The following is a 15,256-nucleotide window of genomic DNA, read 5'->3' on the forward strand; positions in this document are numbered from 1 at the left end:
CCCTGCACTGCTGGGCAAGGTCACCCGCACCCACAGAAAGGGGACAGAGAGACAGGACAGACCCAGGCAGCTGTAGCCCAGGCCCCCTCTTTCCCCCCACAGACCACGCAGGGTCCAGCTCCCCTGCAGCCTCCTGGAAGGTGGGGCTGCGTCTGAGCCGCCCCCCAAAGATGCAGAAAATGCACGCACTTGCATACACATCCCACGTTCACAAACCCTCACGCTGATGTGCACACTCTCACGCACACGCACGCACACACACGCAGACCCCCATCCTTGTCACGAGGCTGCACACTCAGGGTCTCTAAGGCAGGCTGCTGACCCCAGTGCCAGCTGTCCCCCGGGTTCCCTGCGGCCCCCGAGTGGGGACAACGGCCCCATCTGGGAGGCACACCTGTACGTTCTGCAGGGCCAGGCTCTCCCGGCTGCTTCCTCCGTGAGCAGCAAACACAGGGCTTTTACCCGTCACCAGGCTGAAGATGCCCATGACGGCCTTCACGGCTGGGTCGATGTTGAGACCGATGTGGTGGCTGGGAAGAGAAAGGGAAGGTGTGCAGACAGTAAAACAAAAACACAGAACACAGAATTTACCATTTTCAAGTGTCCCATTCAGCAGCATTGAGTACACTGACGACGTCATCTCTAGTTCCAGAACTTTCCATCAGCCCAGAAGGAAACCCTGTGCCCACGAGCGGTCTCTCCCCAACCCCCTTTCCAGCCCCCGAGGACAACTGACCCACTCTCTGTCTCTGTGGACCTGCATATTCTGGACATTTCAAAGAAATGGAATCACACAACATCTGTCCTTTTGTGACTGGCTTCTTTCACTCAGGATGATGTTTTCCAGGTGTTCATCCACGTTGTAGCCTGTGTCAGTGCTTCATTCCTTTCTAAGGCTGAATATCATCCCCTCGTAACCACCTTTTGGTTACCTATTCAACTGTCGATGGACATTTGAGCTGTTCTGGCTGTTGTGAATACGCTGTCACGGACCCAAAGGTGTAAATATTTGTTCATGTCCCTGCTTTCACTTCCTTTGGGCATCTCCCTGGGAGCAGAACTGCTGGGCGGGGACAGCTTTTAGCTGAGCTCCGCATACAGAATGGGCAGCCTCTTGTCTTTCCCTTGGAGGCAGAATAAATGGAACATTCTGAATGGAGCCGAGTGTGGAAAGATGCCCTTTCTCCACCTTCCTTGGGGGCAGAGGGCGGGTCACGATCCCGGGAGGGGAGAGGGCCTGCCTGTGCTCCCAGCTGGAGGGGGGTGAGGAGGGAACCTGCTCGCCTCTGGGGTGCTCACTGACCCACAAATGTGGCCTTTGGGGGAACTTCCTGCTGTCACCGCCGCCTGGCCGTGCCCGACGCCACTGACCAGCTACCTTCCGATCTGCTGGGCGAGATCTCTGGCTCTATTGCACGTCTCCCGGGAGGAGTTCTCACTGGCCATGTAGCAGGTGGTCAGGACGCGGCTGCAGAGCTCCTGGGGGTCCTGGGGGGTGTAGCTGGTCTGGTTCACAATGGTCCGGACGTCGGCCAGCACTTCCTGACCTGAAAACCACCGGACAGAAGTGCATGTGCCGTGTGCCAGGTGCCTGCACCATTTAATCCCTTCTCCGCCGCCCGGCAACCTCGCCAGATCAGCCCCGCGAGGCCCGTTTCTAGGCTGCGGACACTGAGGGAATGGCCGATGTCACCGCACAGAGTGACAGGATGTGAACCTGAGTTTGCCCGACCCCACGGCCCCTGTTCTTTCCTTGGGGCCACACTGCCGACACACGGCAGCGACAGGCACCTGTGGCTTGACGGACACAGCCACGTGGGCCCTGGAAGGGACTTTAATGGCCTTGCTGTCCCCAGGCCCTGGGACTTGGGCGCAACGCTGTGACATGTGAATACGACCTCCACCACGATGCCCAGGACCTGGGTTTCCCCTCTGCTTCTCCCACAGGCTGACCCCCTGGAACCTGCTCGGGCCCCAGACATCACCTACTTCCGTGCTTCACAGCCTCGCAGACCAGGTGGCACATGGAGTAGACAAGACAGGCGGTGGCCCCGCTGTCCACCCCGCCGCTCAGGGGCAGGAAGAACCCCGCCTGGAACGGGCCGACCAGACAGGGTGTGAGCAGCCCCTCTGGGAAGCAATGCACCCCCAGATGAGCCCGGCTCCCCCTGCAAAAATGAGCGCCCACAAAATACTCTCCCTGGGGGAGGGGAGAAGATGCCCTGCACGTTCCAGGATGGACTTTCTAGAAGGCAAAGGGACCTCCACTGTGGAGGGTCTAAGGCTGGGTCTCCATGGTGAATTACAGACACGCACGATCACGAAACTGGCAGGAGGCGGGGAGTCTCGTAACTCGGTGTCATCAGACAGGACCCCAAAGACGGAGCCAAAACTCAGCAGGACGTTTGGGTCCTGGCTAGTGTAGCCAAGGCTCCCGACTGAAGCAGACCCAAGAAATGCTTGCATTAAAAATAAAGTCAGCAGCCTGCCGCAGAATCAAACGCAAACCAACTGGTAGAAGCAGCAGAGGGCGCTGGTGAGACAGTGATGCCTTACCTGTTGGCTGCGCCTTAAAAAATCCCAGAGCCAGCACGCAGGTCCGAGGCTGGGGAACGATGGGAAGCGTTAGGATGGGGGAACTGCTGACCTGGTCCACAGCTCACCTGGGGGCAGGTGCCAAGGTGGGTGTAGTGCCCGTGAGAGCCGTCAGCACGACAGCCAGGTCTCTGCTTTAAGCACTTCCGTGAACGATCGCATTTGAAATCTCAAAACAGCCCCAGGGGGCAGGTGCTATCATTGGCCCCGTTGTGAAATGGCACAGGAAGGCAAGTACAGCATCTCTGTGCCCAAGAGCCCACAGGGCAAGGAGCGGCAGGGCTGGGCATGGGCCAGGGTTTGGCTGCAGCGTCAAGTGCAGGCTCTGGAAACCAGGACACGCTGGCCCCGCAGCGCCACCTGGCGGTGCAGCAGGGGATGGGGGTGTTCCCCGGGGGACAACAAGACCACCCCCCTCCAGCATCCCAAGGGCCCCACCTGATCTCCTCGGCGGGACTGTGGTATTTCCACTCAACGGGCTCAGAGAGCGGCTCCAGCAGGTCCTCATGGCAGGACAGGGCGAAGTCCACCTTCACACGGGGGTAGGGGCTCACCCTGCTGGCCTGGGAAGGACAACCCCTCAGCGCTGGTACCTGTACAGGCCCCTGGGATGACTGCAGCCAGTGGGGAACACAGCTCAGAACCCCACTGGGGACCCTTCGCAGCCGCCAGGACGGCCAGAACAGAGATGGATGTAGCAAACGCTGGCAGGGATGTGGGGAGCCCAGAGCCCTTGCACAGCGCTGGGGGGACGTGAGATGGAGCAGTGGCTGAGGACAGTCTGGCAGGGCCTCCTACAGTCAAACAGGGAACCACCACAGGACGCTGCAGTCCAGTCCCAGGTATATAACAAAGGACACGCAAACACGTCCACACAGACACCTGGGCATGTGTCCACAGCAGCACAATTCATCACAGACAGAGTGGAAATGGTCCAGACGTGCACTGACAGATGAATGGACAAACGGCACGTGGTCTATCCATTCAGTGGAATATTATTCTGCCATAAAAAGGAATAAAGCAGTAACACACGCTCCAGCATGGATGAGCCACAAAACATTATTCTCTGGAAAAAAGTCGGACGCAAAAGGCCACATATGATATGATTCCACTTCTATGAAACGTCCAGAATTGGCAAATCCATAGAGACAATGCAGATGGTTGCCGGGGGCCCTGGGGGAGGTGGACGGGGATATCAGCTCATGGGTCTGGGCTTCTTTTGGGTGATGAGAATGTTTTGACACTGTTGTGGTGATGCTGCTTGACTCCACGAATATACTAAAACCCACTGAATCATGTGCCGAAATCAGTGAATTGTGTGGTAAGGGAATGACATCTCAACAAAGCTGTTATTAAAAAAAAATTCTGGGTCTTTGATGCGCATCCCATGTGTGTGTCTATAAGCACTTACCGCCAGGTTTCGAGATGAAATCTCTGCCCTGTAGCTTCTGACGTCCTCCAAATCCAACGTGGCGGTGAGGACTTCCTGGAGAAGGGAGTTTCAAAGAGAAATCGTGATTTCCTGTTTTGTTTTGTTTTTCACTCACACGTCTAATTTGTTTTCACAGGTGTGCCAAATGGCACCCGATGAGTTATGCCTTCTAAGGCAGGGACTGGGGGTCCAGGGAGAGGGGACGGCCAGTGGTGCTGCCGACCCAAAGCCCTTTCCTCTTGTTGTTGCCACGAGAACTTCCACTGAATTGCCGGTGATTCGTTAATCACGGCACAGGACACAATCCTGTCAATAAGTGTCTGCTGGGGCTTCTGAGAAAGCTTCTTAAAAAGACACATGAGGAGCAAGGGCCACTTTTCTGCCTTTGAACGGGGCTGCATGAAGATGCATGGCTGGAGCTCCTGCAGCCATCCTGTGACCAAGAGGCAACTGAAAATGAAGCCCACACAGAGGAAGGCCCAGATGGAGAGTGACAGAGGGGTGGAGCCAGAGCCTCGGCAGTCATCACGTCGGGGTCCTGGCCTGGACGTGCTGCCTGTGTTCTAGGAGGTGATGCTTCATTGCCTCTGAACCCAGATGAGATGGGGGTTCTGCCACTTGCAGCAAATTACAGAAAAGGGAAAAGTTTTAACTCATAGACGTTACTCCTTCCCTTATGAAGAAAAAAAACACTAATCAAATTATATTATGAGGACATTGTCTCACACACACAGGTGCAGGACAGCAAGAACTGCTTCTGGGCACCACAGGGTGGCTGGGCCCCCGCTCCTGCCACTGGGCTGTGGACAGCTACCTGTGTCAACAGCGGGCCTAGCCCAAGCTGGAAACGCCCGTGAATAGACAGAGAATAAAGAGCTGCCACGTCCTTTGGTTCTCCTGTCATTTCCCAAGTGATGGGTCACTGAAGCCGCCAGACTGCCTTGACAAAGCCACAGAAAGTGAGAAGACACCAGAGGAATGAACCCTTCCTGAGAAGGAGGCTCCAGTCCACTTTCCCCAGAACTAGGTTAGCCTTGCACAAAGGCTCGATCGAGGCTGTGAGAAGCATGTGCCCTCGAGAAGGTCAGCTGACCACGGAGGAGGTGGCAGAACAGAAGGGCACTGCCCTGGCCCCAGGGCAGTGGTGCCACCTCTATCCCGAATACTCAGGCAAAATCAGAGAATTCTGGCTCAAAGGCCCCCTCCAGGGGGTGGGAGACAATGGTCCCCAGGTTTTTGTATGGCGAAGAATCACCTGTGTGCTTGCTGAAATGGGGGTTCCTTGGGGGGCCTGGACGGGGTCCAGAACCTGTAGTGACCTACACGCCTGCTCATCCTGGAGCAGGTGACCCCCCAACCCACCTGCCAGTCAATCCTGCCACCAGGTGCCTGTGGCTCTGACGTTTGGCTGAGCGTTTTGGCCAAACCAACGTGCACTGAAGCATGTTTGGAGCAGGTGAACACCTAGCCGTCTGCATGGACTTCATCTTCCCCTCCAACGCCCTTCCGTCTTTAACATGGTTAATACTGAACAATAGGATGCCTTTGGGGACGCAGCCACTTGGAAAGCAAGGTCTGAGAGACCACGATCAGGACGACTTTTGCAGTGAGACGGGGTGTTCCCGCTGCCGGGGCCCAGACTGCCAAACCCCGGGCTTCCCTCTGGGCAAGAAAATACCATGGGATTCTTTTCAAAGTTCCTTTCCTCGGTCCATTTTGAAACCGAAGTTTGGTGTCATAACCACTTCCTTGCCAACAACCCTGAGGAGACTGCAGAAGGCATGAAACATCACCTCATCTGTGTGGATGCCAAGGAGGTGAAGCAACAGAAGTTACAACAGAGGCTCCTGTAGACTTTCTTATTCTGTGACACCGCTCGCCTTGCTCCGGCAGAGCAATCCCCGGAGACTTTTTTTTTTTTTTTTTTTTGCTACCACCTGCCTCTGTGAATGAGCATTTCCAACACTTGTTTCCAAAAAAACCCAAGTTGGATCCAAAGGCAAGATGTGCGATGCCGTATGAAGCCTGTACTGACCGTCTGAGCCCAGTAAAAGTGACCCTTCCCGTTAGCACTGAAAGTTACGTTGTGTTGCGTTTGCAGAATTGGAATCTATTCCCATTTTTGGGGCAGTAACAGCCATTTTCCTTCTTGGGTGCTTTAAAAAAAAAAAAAACCAACAGGGAGAGCCACACGATTCTCTACAAGCACCTTTTCATCTCGTCTTATTCTCTCTGAAAAGGAAACTAATGTCCAATCACATGGGAAAGCTCTGCACCCATGTTAATGTGTTTTCAGAAGCAGAGGGTGTGCAGTTTTCGTATTTGTGGCTCCAGTGAGGTTACGACAACGTTGGGGGGACGTGCCCCCCCGTGCCCCCAGCTGGTCATCAGTCCAGTGAGACCGGGGTGCCCCCCAGAATGAGGAGGGTGGGGGTCTCCAATGCTGCTTCCAGAACCCGTGGGGCAGGGCCCACAGGGAGTGTGTGCTGCCTTGACCTCTGAGGAAAACCCCCTAATGGCCCACCTGCAAACCCCCTCCTGGATCTGCCCCCAAGGACGGGCTCCGATCTCATCACGGGGACCAGGCACGGTGTCTGCTCATTCCCGAGGACTGGCTCCAGTTCGCCGCCAGCCCCGGCTATGGGATTCTTCAAACAAGCCCATCACATCCTCCCGGGAACCAGGGGTCACCCCTCTTGTCACTACAAAGCCCGCTCCTGCAGCTCCTGGCCTCTCCCTCAGCTCCAAGTGCAGCCTCGGGGGGGACCCTGCAGGGCATGTGGGGCTGATAAACTGCCGGGGATCCCATCCATCCAGCGTGCTGTGCGGGCGGTCCCCGTAACCTCAGGGTGAGAATCCCTCCCGGACCAAGGAGGTGAAGAGGAAGCAATCAAAACCAGCAGGACCCACCACGGGGGCCATGTCAGACCCCCCGTCATGGGGGAGAACAGAGAACACAGCCCCTGAACCAGAGACCCTCCTGCCATCGCACGCGGGCTGGTTCGTACCACGTCGTCCAGAGAGAACTGGGATCCCTGGGCAAAGATGCTGCCGTTCATGGCTATCAGGGCACAGCCGTCGTAGTACAGCCGGTCCCCGTCACAGCCCTTCTGATTGGCCAGCAAGTAAATCCCGCCGTTCTGGAAAATGCAGGGGACAGCAATGGTCAACTGTGGTCCGTCACCTTCACCCTCCTCCGGCCCAAACACATGAAGCTTCAGAGCCCCCTGCGACTGTGTCATAATTAGCCCCCCATCCCGGCAAGAAAATGTGCGCCTCCAGGGAATGCCCGCAGCTATGGTGTTCTCGGCCTTCCAAGGTACCAGGCATCACACGAATCATCCGTTCTCGCCTCCCAACTACCCTTCAAGGCAGGCGCTGTCACCTCCACCAGACAGAAGGAGAGATACAGCTTCAGAGAAGACAAACCCCCCAGGTCATGAAGCCGAGACTCTGTCCCAGGAAAGAGCAAACACGGCCCCTGGTGTCACGCTGCCATCAAGAGGGACAAACTCGTGGGCGTTCCCCGTGCCCTGCTGTGGTGCCAACAGGCATCCTGGTTCCCAGTCACCATGTCACTTGTCCTGAGACCAGTATGATGGTCAACAGCCCAGGAACCGGATGGCTGGGGTGTGAGCCCAGGGGCCACTTGACCACCATGTACCGAGTGTCCTGCTCCAAAGAGCAGAGGTATCAATAGCACCTGGCCCATAGGGCAGTTTTGAGGGTTAACTGAGGTCAGGCAAGTGGGGCCCGGGAAGTGGAGTCACGCACACCGATCAGCTGCGGCTGTAACCAGAAGCACCGAGCATCCTCAGCGCAGGCCCCGCCCAGCGCCGGGCGCTGGGGTCACAAGTGTGAGACGGACACGCTCCAGCATCCCTGCCGCCACCTACCTTGGTGGTGGCCATGGTCACCAGGTCCACCCTGGCATGGGCTTTGCGCAGCACGTGGTGGCTGCCTGAGGCATTGGTGAAGATCTCCACGCCATCCAGGCCCATGTCCACGTGTGGGCTGTGGGCAGAGGAGGGCAAAGAAAAGAGACCGGTGTCCCCAACCCACCCTCCCAGCCCCGCAGCTCCCAGGGCATCTCCCCAGCCCCAGGCCATGACGCCAGGAAGGCTGCAAACCCCCAATCCTCCGGGGCCCAGCGAGGATGGGATCTATGGTACAGAGGGCAAGGCTGACCTGTGGGGTGTCCAGAGTTCCTCGCAGACCTCACTCCCGATGCACGTGTCCCGGGTGGAGAGGACAGCATCCCCAAAGGGCACGGTTTCCTGCGTCGGGAGACCAGAGCACTTGAGACCCCTTGGCCATCCCGTCTGGGCCATGTACTGAACCAGGACGCCAAATGTCACGCATGAGACTTGCATGAAGGCCACAGTTTTGTTTCAAGTACTAATGAATCCTTCCTCGACCCGGAGCATTCCCAGCCCAGGGGCCAGCAGGCATCTCCTCCGCTGACCCAAGGGCCTCAGTCACACCTGGAAGCCGAGCTCTGAGCTGCCACGGGCTTGATTGTGGCTGCAACTAACTGTGACTCGGTTCCTGAAGCGTCCACGGGCCCAGATGGCCAGCAGCATCAGCATCGGCTGGATGCTCTTTTGACATCATCTGTGCTCCTGGGGGTCCCATCCCCATGTCAGAAACGAACGGACTGAGCTCTTACAAAGCTCACGCCAGCCGACGGGTCATCCAGCCCCTGAACGGCAGGGCTGGGGCAGGATGCAGGGTCCCTGTGTCTCTAGGAGCTACGTTCGTGACCCCCGAGGGGTGGGAGCTTCCAGGGCAGGGACGGAGCTGCCCCCAAGGCTGCCGCACAGGTCTGAGCAGTCACTGAGATGAGCAAGTGCTGACAGGGTCACCCGGGCGTGGGGCCCACCTTGGCCTCCTCTCTCGGGGACCAAGTTTCAGCTGCGCTGCCATTTCACTCAGCCAAGAAATCATCCCGGTGGGCCTGGACCGCATCCCAGCACTCTTGGTTGGGTCCCCTGACGTGTGTGTTAGTGAGTTCAACTCCCTTTATCACCAAGGGCAAGAACCGAGGGGCAGGCCTGGCATTTTCTGTTCTGATGCTTCCTGCCACGGACACAGCCCTCAGCCAGGACCCCGAGCTGGCCGTCCCGGGACCACTGCACATCCTGCAACGGGTGCCTCGCATTCCTTACCACAGGGGTAGGGCTGGAATCCTGACCCCATCTTCCTGTGACAAGACCAGGGCTCGGGGCAACAGGGTGATAAACAAAGCGTGAAGGGGGGCTCTCAGTGACGGGCCCCTGACCTGAATTATCCAGGTTACAGCAGTTACGGGGCTGGCTTTGCCCTGTTTCTTGAAAACTCCCCTGAACTTTAATCCACTTGCACCCAGGGCCAATTGCTGTAACTTGCTCTCAACCAGTGACACCAAGCAGCATCCTCCCACCTGCAGGCAGCCCCCACATTGGTTTAGGGGGGTCACCTGGTATGTTTTCTAGGATATCAAAGGGTCCTAGAAGAATGAAATGGAGGATTTCTCGCAGCAGGGGGATTGCTGCTGAAAAGTTTGTTTCACACACATCCCTGACTGCCTCGCGGGAGGCACCAACCCAAGCTGGCCCCTCGGACATCCTCTCTTAGGGATCAGAACCGGTGCCAGTGACTTAATCTGGCTCCCGAACGGTGGTGATCTTGGCCCAAGGGCCAGGGAAGTGAGAGGCAGGTGGAGATCCCTGGCATAAAGGGGAAAAGGGTCTGGGGGCTGGTGGGATCGGGGAGAAGGGCACTCCTGCTCCACCCCCCCAGATCCATCCCTGAGGTCCAGATGCGTCCCTGCCGACCTGCTCCACTGCGGAGGTTCAGTGTGTCCCTATGAGCCACCTTGAGTGCAACAGTGAGGGGTGCAGAGAATTGGGTGTCATGGGCTAAACTGTGTCCCCCAAATTCATGTGCGGAAGCCCTAAGCCCCAGCACCTCACATGTGGCTGCGTTTGGAGATGGGGATCTTTAAAGAGGTGATTAAGGTAAAATGAGGTCACTAGGGTGGGGCCCTAATCCCACAGGACTGGGGTCCTTATAAGAAGAGCAGGTCAGGACACAGACACACACAGAAGGACGACCCCGTGAGGACACAGGGAGGAGACAGCCGTCTACACTCCGAGGAGAGAGGCCTCAGGAGGACCAGCCCTGCCCACACCTGGACCTCGGATTCCAGCCTCCAGGACTGGAGACAGTGAATGTCTGTTGTTTAAGCCACCCAGGCTGTGGTGCTTGGTTATGGTGGCCTAAACAAATTGATACACTTGGCAACCAGAATGGAAACTCAAGCAGGAGCCAGAGAAATCAGGGCCCCCCCGAAACACCCCCTCTGTGCCCCTGGCTCTCAACGCCCCGCAGGAAGTGGACAGCACCAGGTCCCAGCTGTCCCACCTCAGCAGCTTCCAGGACGAAGGGGATGGTCGAGGCCCCCAGATAAGGCTGCAAATTCAAAGCTCTTCAGGCCTGGCCAGCCAGGTGCAAAAGATAAGACAAGACAAAACAGATTTCTGATGCTGAGTTTTCACAGAATGGACAGGTAGCCAAGGAAAGTCCTTCATGAGTTTTATAACTAGAAACCCTCCAAACTCGGCTTCTTGGGCAGTCCCTAAGCCCGAGCCCCAGCCCATCAGGGAATAGCCGGCTGGCCGAGGTGGGGCAGGAACCCCTTCCCCCAGGCTCCCCTGAGGCCTCTACCCTGCCGAGTGAGCCAGAGAGGAGAGGGCAGGAACAGGACAGGCATCACACAGGGGAAAGGAGACGCCCACCGTCACCCCCTCTGCTCCTGGGACCCTCCCCACTTGTTACAGACATCACCCCTTTGTTTGTGCTCCTTACACGGGCCATGGTGATGCCCGTTACTTTGACCCGAAGGGTCCTGACCCCACGGCCCACCCCAGAGTGACGTCTGACCGAGAACGGGTTTTCTTCTCCGAGACTCACCTGCTTTGTCAGGTCCTGTATCATCCGGGGGAGAAAATATTCCTCTGTTTGCCTGGAAAGGAAACCACCACAGATGTGAGGAGGACCATCTTGGGAAATATGCAGAACGGCACCCAAACGTAAAGCAAAACTCAAAATGAGTGCTTGGAACTGATGAGCTGGCAAAGGAACTGTCAATTTAAGGCAAAAAGGCAAGTATAAGGCAACTCGATGAGGCTCCCAGGCCACATGACAGCGAGATGCTTGGTGCTCTCCTGTCACTGGCCTGGCTTCCCCACCCTTCTGTAACTGACCAGGACACCATGGGGGACTTCCCGGGACAGGCCCTCCCCCATAGCCTCTGAAGTCCCCCTCTGAAGTACCCAGATAACAGTGTTTGATGCACATTTCCTGAGTTGTTTTACAGATGTGAACACCCCCCACCACCCCCACCAAATGGAAGAACTACTCAGTGACCATGAACACAGAGCCCCACGCCTCCTGGAGCCTAAGGACTGATCATATTAACCCCTGTGACACCACCCTGCTGACTCGCCATCAGCCAGTCAGAGAACTGTGCACAAGCTGATCACGTACCCTGCAACACCCTCCTCTCCCGGCCTTTAAAAATGCTTTGCCAAAACCCTTCGGGGAGCTTGAGGCTTCTCAGGGCCTGGGCCACCTCGCCTCCTTGCAGGGCCCTGCAAAAAACCGTGCTCTGCTGCAAGCTCTGACATTGCAGTTTGTTGGGCCTCACTGTGCATCGGGCACACAAACTTGCGTGAACACTTTCATGCACGGCATCTGAGAGGCATGTCACGGGGATTATCTGAAAAGAAGTCATATTTCCCCACGGAGAAATCCAGGTGGAATTCCTGCTCAAAGTTCCTGAATCAAAATGATCACACCGCATGAACCCAACATACGGTGACAAACCGATATCCTCACTGAAGTTATAAAATAACGTTCCAAATGGTAGGAGCTGGACAGAGAGTTTAATACACAACGTTAGTACAAGCCATCCCACGGTCTACACTAAAAGGTAGAATTCGAACAACAGACGGTTTCCAAATCTGACCTCAAATAGGCTGTTCCCAGATGCACCATTAGGACATGTAATTAACTAGATTTCTTTTTGCTTTCCTGGAATTCACAAGAACCTTCTGGGAGATTTCAGTGGCTTTTACTTAAGTAAGTTTTAAAAGCAGAGAAGTTGAGAGGACAATGCTGTCTCTCCCTCACTAGCGAAGGGAACAGAAACTGTAGCCGTCCTCTGACCCCCGAGCTGCCTTGGCACCCCACAATGAGCACTCCGCTCACCAGCCGCAGGCTCGCTGATGGTGACGCTGCTGCATCACAATTTGTCTTAAAGGGAAGAGCTGCCCCAAGGTTTCTCCCTTCACCCTCGCCTCTCCCCTCAGTGTGCACGAAGATCCACTCAGAACCAGACGCAGGCAAGCCCACCAGGGGGCGATGCAGGTTCACCTCTGCTCCTCCCCACGCCCTGCTCCAAAGCCAGCCTGCACCTAGCGGATGGCTCATGAGGTGCGCACGGTTCATTAAAGAGCCTAGGTATCAACAATAAACCCTCCGGATCGGCAGTGAGTCATGCCAAGCTGGCTTCACGCTGGCCCGACCCATCTTTCCAGCTGCCTCCACACCTGAACCCCTCCTGCTCTGCACAGTTCCTCTGATGGGATGTTCTTCTTCCTCAGTGAACATCCCCTGGAGAAACCCTAGCAGCATATTTCTGCCGATAAACCACTTCTGGCCATGCTAATGTCAAGTCTTTTCTGGACCCCTGGGAGCTACAAGAGCCCCCTCGACACCCCCGCCCCCCAACACCCCCGTCTTGCTGGGCTCAGATTTGGGGCAACCACCTAAGAATCTAATGAAAGTGAACCTAGACTCTTAAGTTCTCTGCAGTCAAGAACTGGGCCTTTTTCCTGTTTTCCTACAAAAGCCTGAAATAGCATCTTGAAGCTGTGATGGACTCATTACTAAAGCAGGGACACAGTGACATAACCATTTTGCTGTCACCATTTTGGCACAACTCCCGAAGGGTAAAAAGTCTGTTTTGTTTTTTAACTGTACCAGAATGAAAGCTTCTGGTTCCAGCTCGATATCTACCGCCACCCTTTCTACAGGCATCTTTAAATGAGTGATGGTCTGAAAGGATTCAACATTTCAACATTAGAAATGGAGAAAAAAAAAAGTGAACTAGAGATCTATACTGGCATAGAATAAGAGACAACAGAAGCCAATGCAACATCGCAAAGATAATCAGACAATAGAAGATAAAAAGCGAGCTCAAAACTAAGAAAATAATTTGAAAAATTAAAACATTTGAAGATATGAAAACATATTACGTGCATCAAAGAACAGAACAGATAGGGAACCCTTGGGTACTGCTGGTGGGAATGTAAATTGGTACAGCCACTGTGGAAACAGTCTGGATGTTCCTCAAAAAAATAAAAATACAGCTACCATATGATCCAGCAATACCAATCCTGGGCATATACCTGAAGAAAACAAAGACATAATTTGAAAAGTTAAATGCACCCCAATGTTCATAGCAGCACATTTACAATAGCCAAGACAAGGAAGCAACCTGTGTCCATCAATAGATGAATGTATAAAGAAGATGTGATACATATACACAATGGACTACTACTCAGCCATAAAAAAAAATGAAATTTTGCCGTTTGCAACATTGTGGATGGACTTGGAGGGCATTATGCTTAGTGAAATAAGTCACATAGAGAAGGATAAACACTGTATGATATCACTTATATGTGGAATCTAAAAAATAGAACAAACTAGTGAATATAACAAAAAAGAAACAGACTCACAGATATAGAGAACAAACTAGTGGTTACCAGTGGGAAGAGGGAAGCTTGTTTCAGAAGCTGATCACAGGAATCTCTATTTGGATGAAAATCAGAGGCCCCATGACCTGCAACCAGGGATTATACATACTAAAAAAGTCATCATTTAAAGGACTCTCTCTCCAACTTAGATGAAAGGACCCTTATCAGGTATTCATAAGTAGCTCAAGCACAGTGAAACAAGGGAACTGACTCTTGAGTTCATATTTCCCACTTATGAGGGATCTCTGCATCAGACTGGTCTACAGAAAGGACTGCTGATCCAAACAACAACCACCCCAGGATGAGAAGAAGACAGCAGTGGTAGACAGCTGACCCAAGAATCTGGACCAGACTCATTCTACTAATTCAATTTACTGTTTACCAAATATTTGTCTCCCTTATCAACATTAAAGTTATTGTTTTACTTCTAACCATACCTTTGCCCCCAAAGTTTGGATGGAAAGAAAATTCTCTAGTGAAGTTGTCACAGAGCATAAGTACTCGTGACATGTACCACTGCTTGCTTTAAGTCTACTGCTAAAAGCACGTGTAAACTGTTTCCGTGACAATTCAGTATAATTGATAAAACGTATAGCCTATAAAAGGTTTCCTTGCTAGCATACTTCTGTGCTTGTTCACTGAGTCTGATTAGTTTCCCCAACATGGATAACTAGGCACCGAGTGATATGATGGACCTATGGCAGGCAGCAACCACCCTGGCAACAAGGGACAAATATTTTGATGATAAATGCTTTCTATCAAAAGATCTGCAATGAAAAGGGGAAAATGATGGAGGAAATTTTCACATGTTGAGGTGTGGGGAAGTCATTCTGGCTTACACATGATTTAACTTAAACTTTATACTAACCAGAACAACCTGTTTTGTGGCCTATCAAACATGCATTGTACATCTGCCTTAACCACTGAGGAAAAGAGTGGATTCAAAAATCAAAATAGAGTAACTGTGGTCCAGGAATCCAAAATAGAGCTGGATGGCCATCGTGGGTGTGGTTTCAGACATGCTCCAGTATTACTGAGAACTTGAATTTTCTGAACTTTTTCAGACTCAAGGACACCACCAGCTGTTCTCAAAACAGTATCTGCTACCTGCCAATTGCAAACTTATGTCCTCAAGGTCTCCTCTTGTAACTATGAAATCTTTTACTTTAGGAATAGCAGCAAACGAGACAGCTCAAGCCATAGCTTCCCAGCAGAGGGCTCTAGATTCTTTAGCCAGAAGGCTACTAGACAATAAAATTGCTTTAGATTATATTTTAACAGAAAAAGGGGGCATATATGTAGTGGCCAATAGTTCCTGCTATGTATGTATTAATATCACATCAGAAGTTAAAACCTATTTAGATAAAATCAGAGAAAAGGCAGCTTGGCTCCAACAAATGTCATCCCAAAAATCTGGATTTGATCT

The 15,256-nt window shown here is 53.6% G+C and overlaps 1 protein-coding gene across 3 annotated transcripts in view; it reads right to left on the bottom strand.

Annotated features, from left to right (window-relative positions):
- The window catches only part of NADSYN1 (NAD synthetase 1), a 33,095-nt gene that overhangs the window by 5,922 nt on the left and 11,917 nt on the right, over positions 1–15,256 (bottom strand). For 2 of the 3 annotated variants that reach the window (XM_082629543.1, XM_082629542.1), the window contains 10 exons: positions 10,982–11,033; positions 8,216–8,304; positions 7,924–8,041; positions 7,036–7,167; positions 4,007–4,081; positions 3,034–3,158; positions 2,557–2,605; positions 1,990–2,092; positions 1,379–1,547; positions 395–530 (listed from right to left, as the gene is read on the bottom strand). In XM_082629543.1, coding sequence (XP_082485669.1) covers positions 395–530; positions 1,379–1,547; positions 1,990–2,092; positions 2,557–2,605; positions 3,034–3,158; positions 4,007–4,081; positions 7,036–7,167; positions 7,924–8,041; positions 8,216–8,304; positions 10,982–11,033 — 1,048 coding nt within the window. Of the gene's footprint in view, positions 1–394; positions 531–1,378; positions 1,548–1,989; positions 2,093–2,556; positions 2,606–3,033; positions 3,159–4,006; positions 4,082–7,035; positions 7,168–7,923; positions 8,042–8,215; positions 8,305–10,981; positions 11,034–13,812; positions 13,913–15,256 lie in introns of those variants that run through there. The other variant, XM_082629544.1, reaches the window with a different exon arrangement.

This window comes from Mesoplodon mirus (assembly GCF_964341445.2).
Source record: "Mesoplodon mirus genome assembly, chromosome: 7".
In the NCBI taxonomy this organism is placed as follows: Eukaryota; Metazoa; Chordata; class Mammalia; order Artiodactyla; family Ziphiidae; genus Mesoplodon; species Mesoplodon mirus.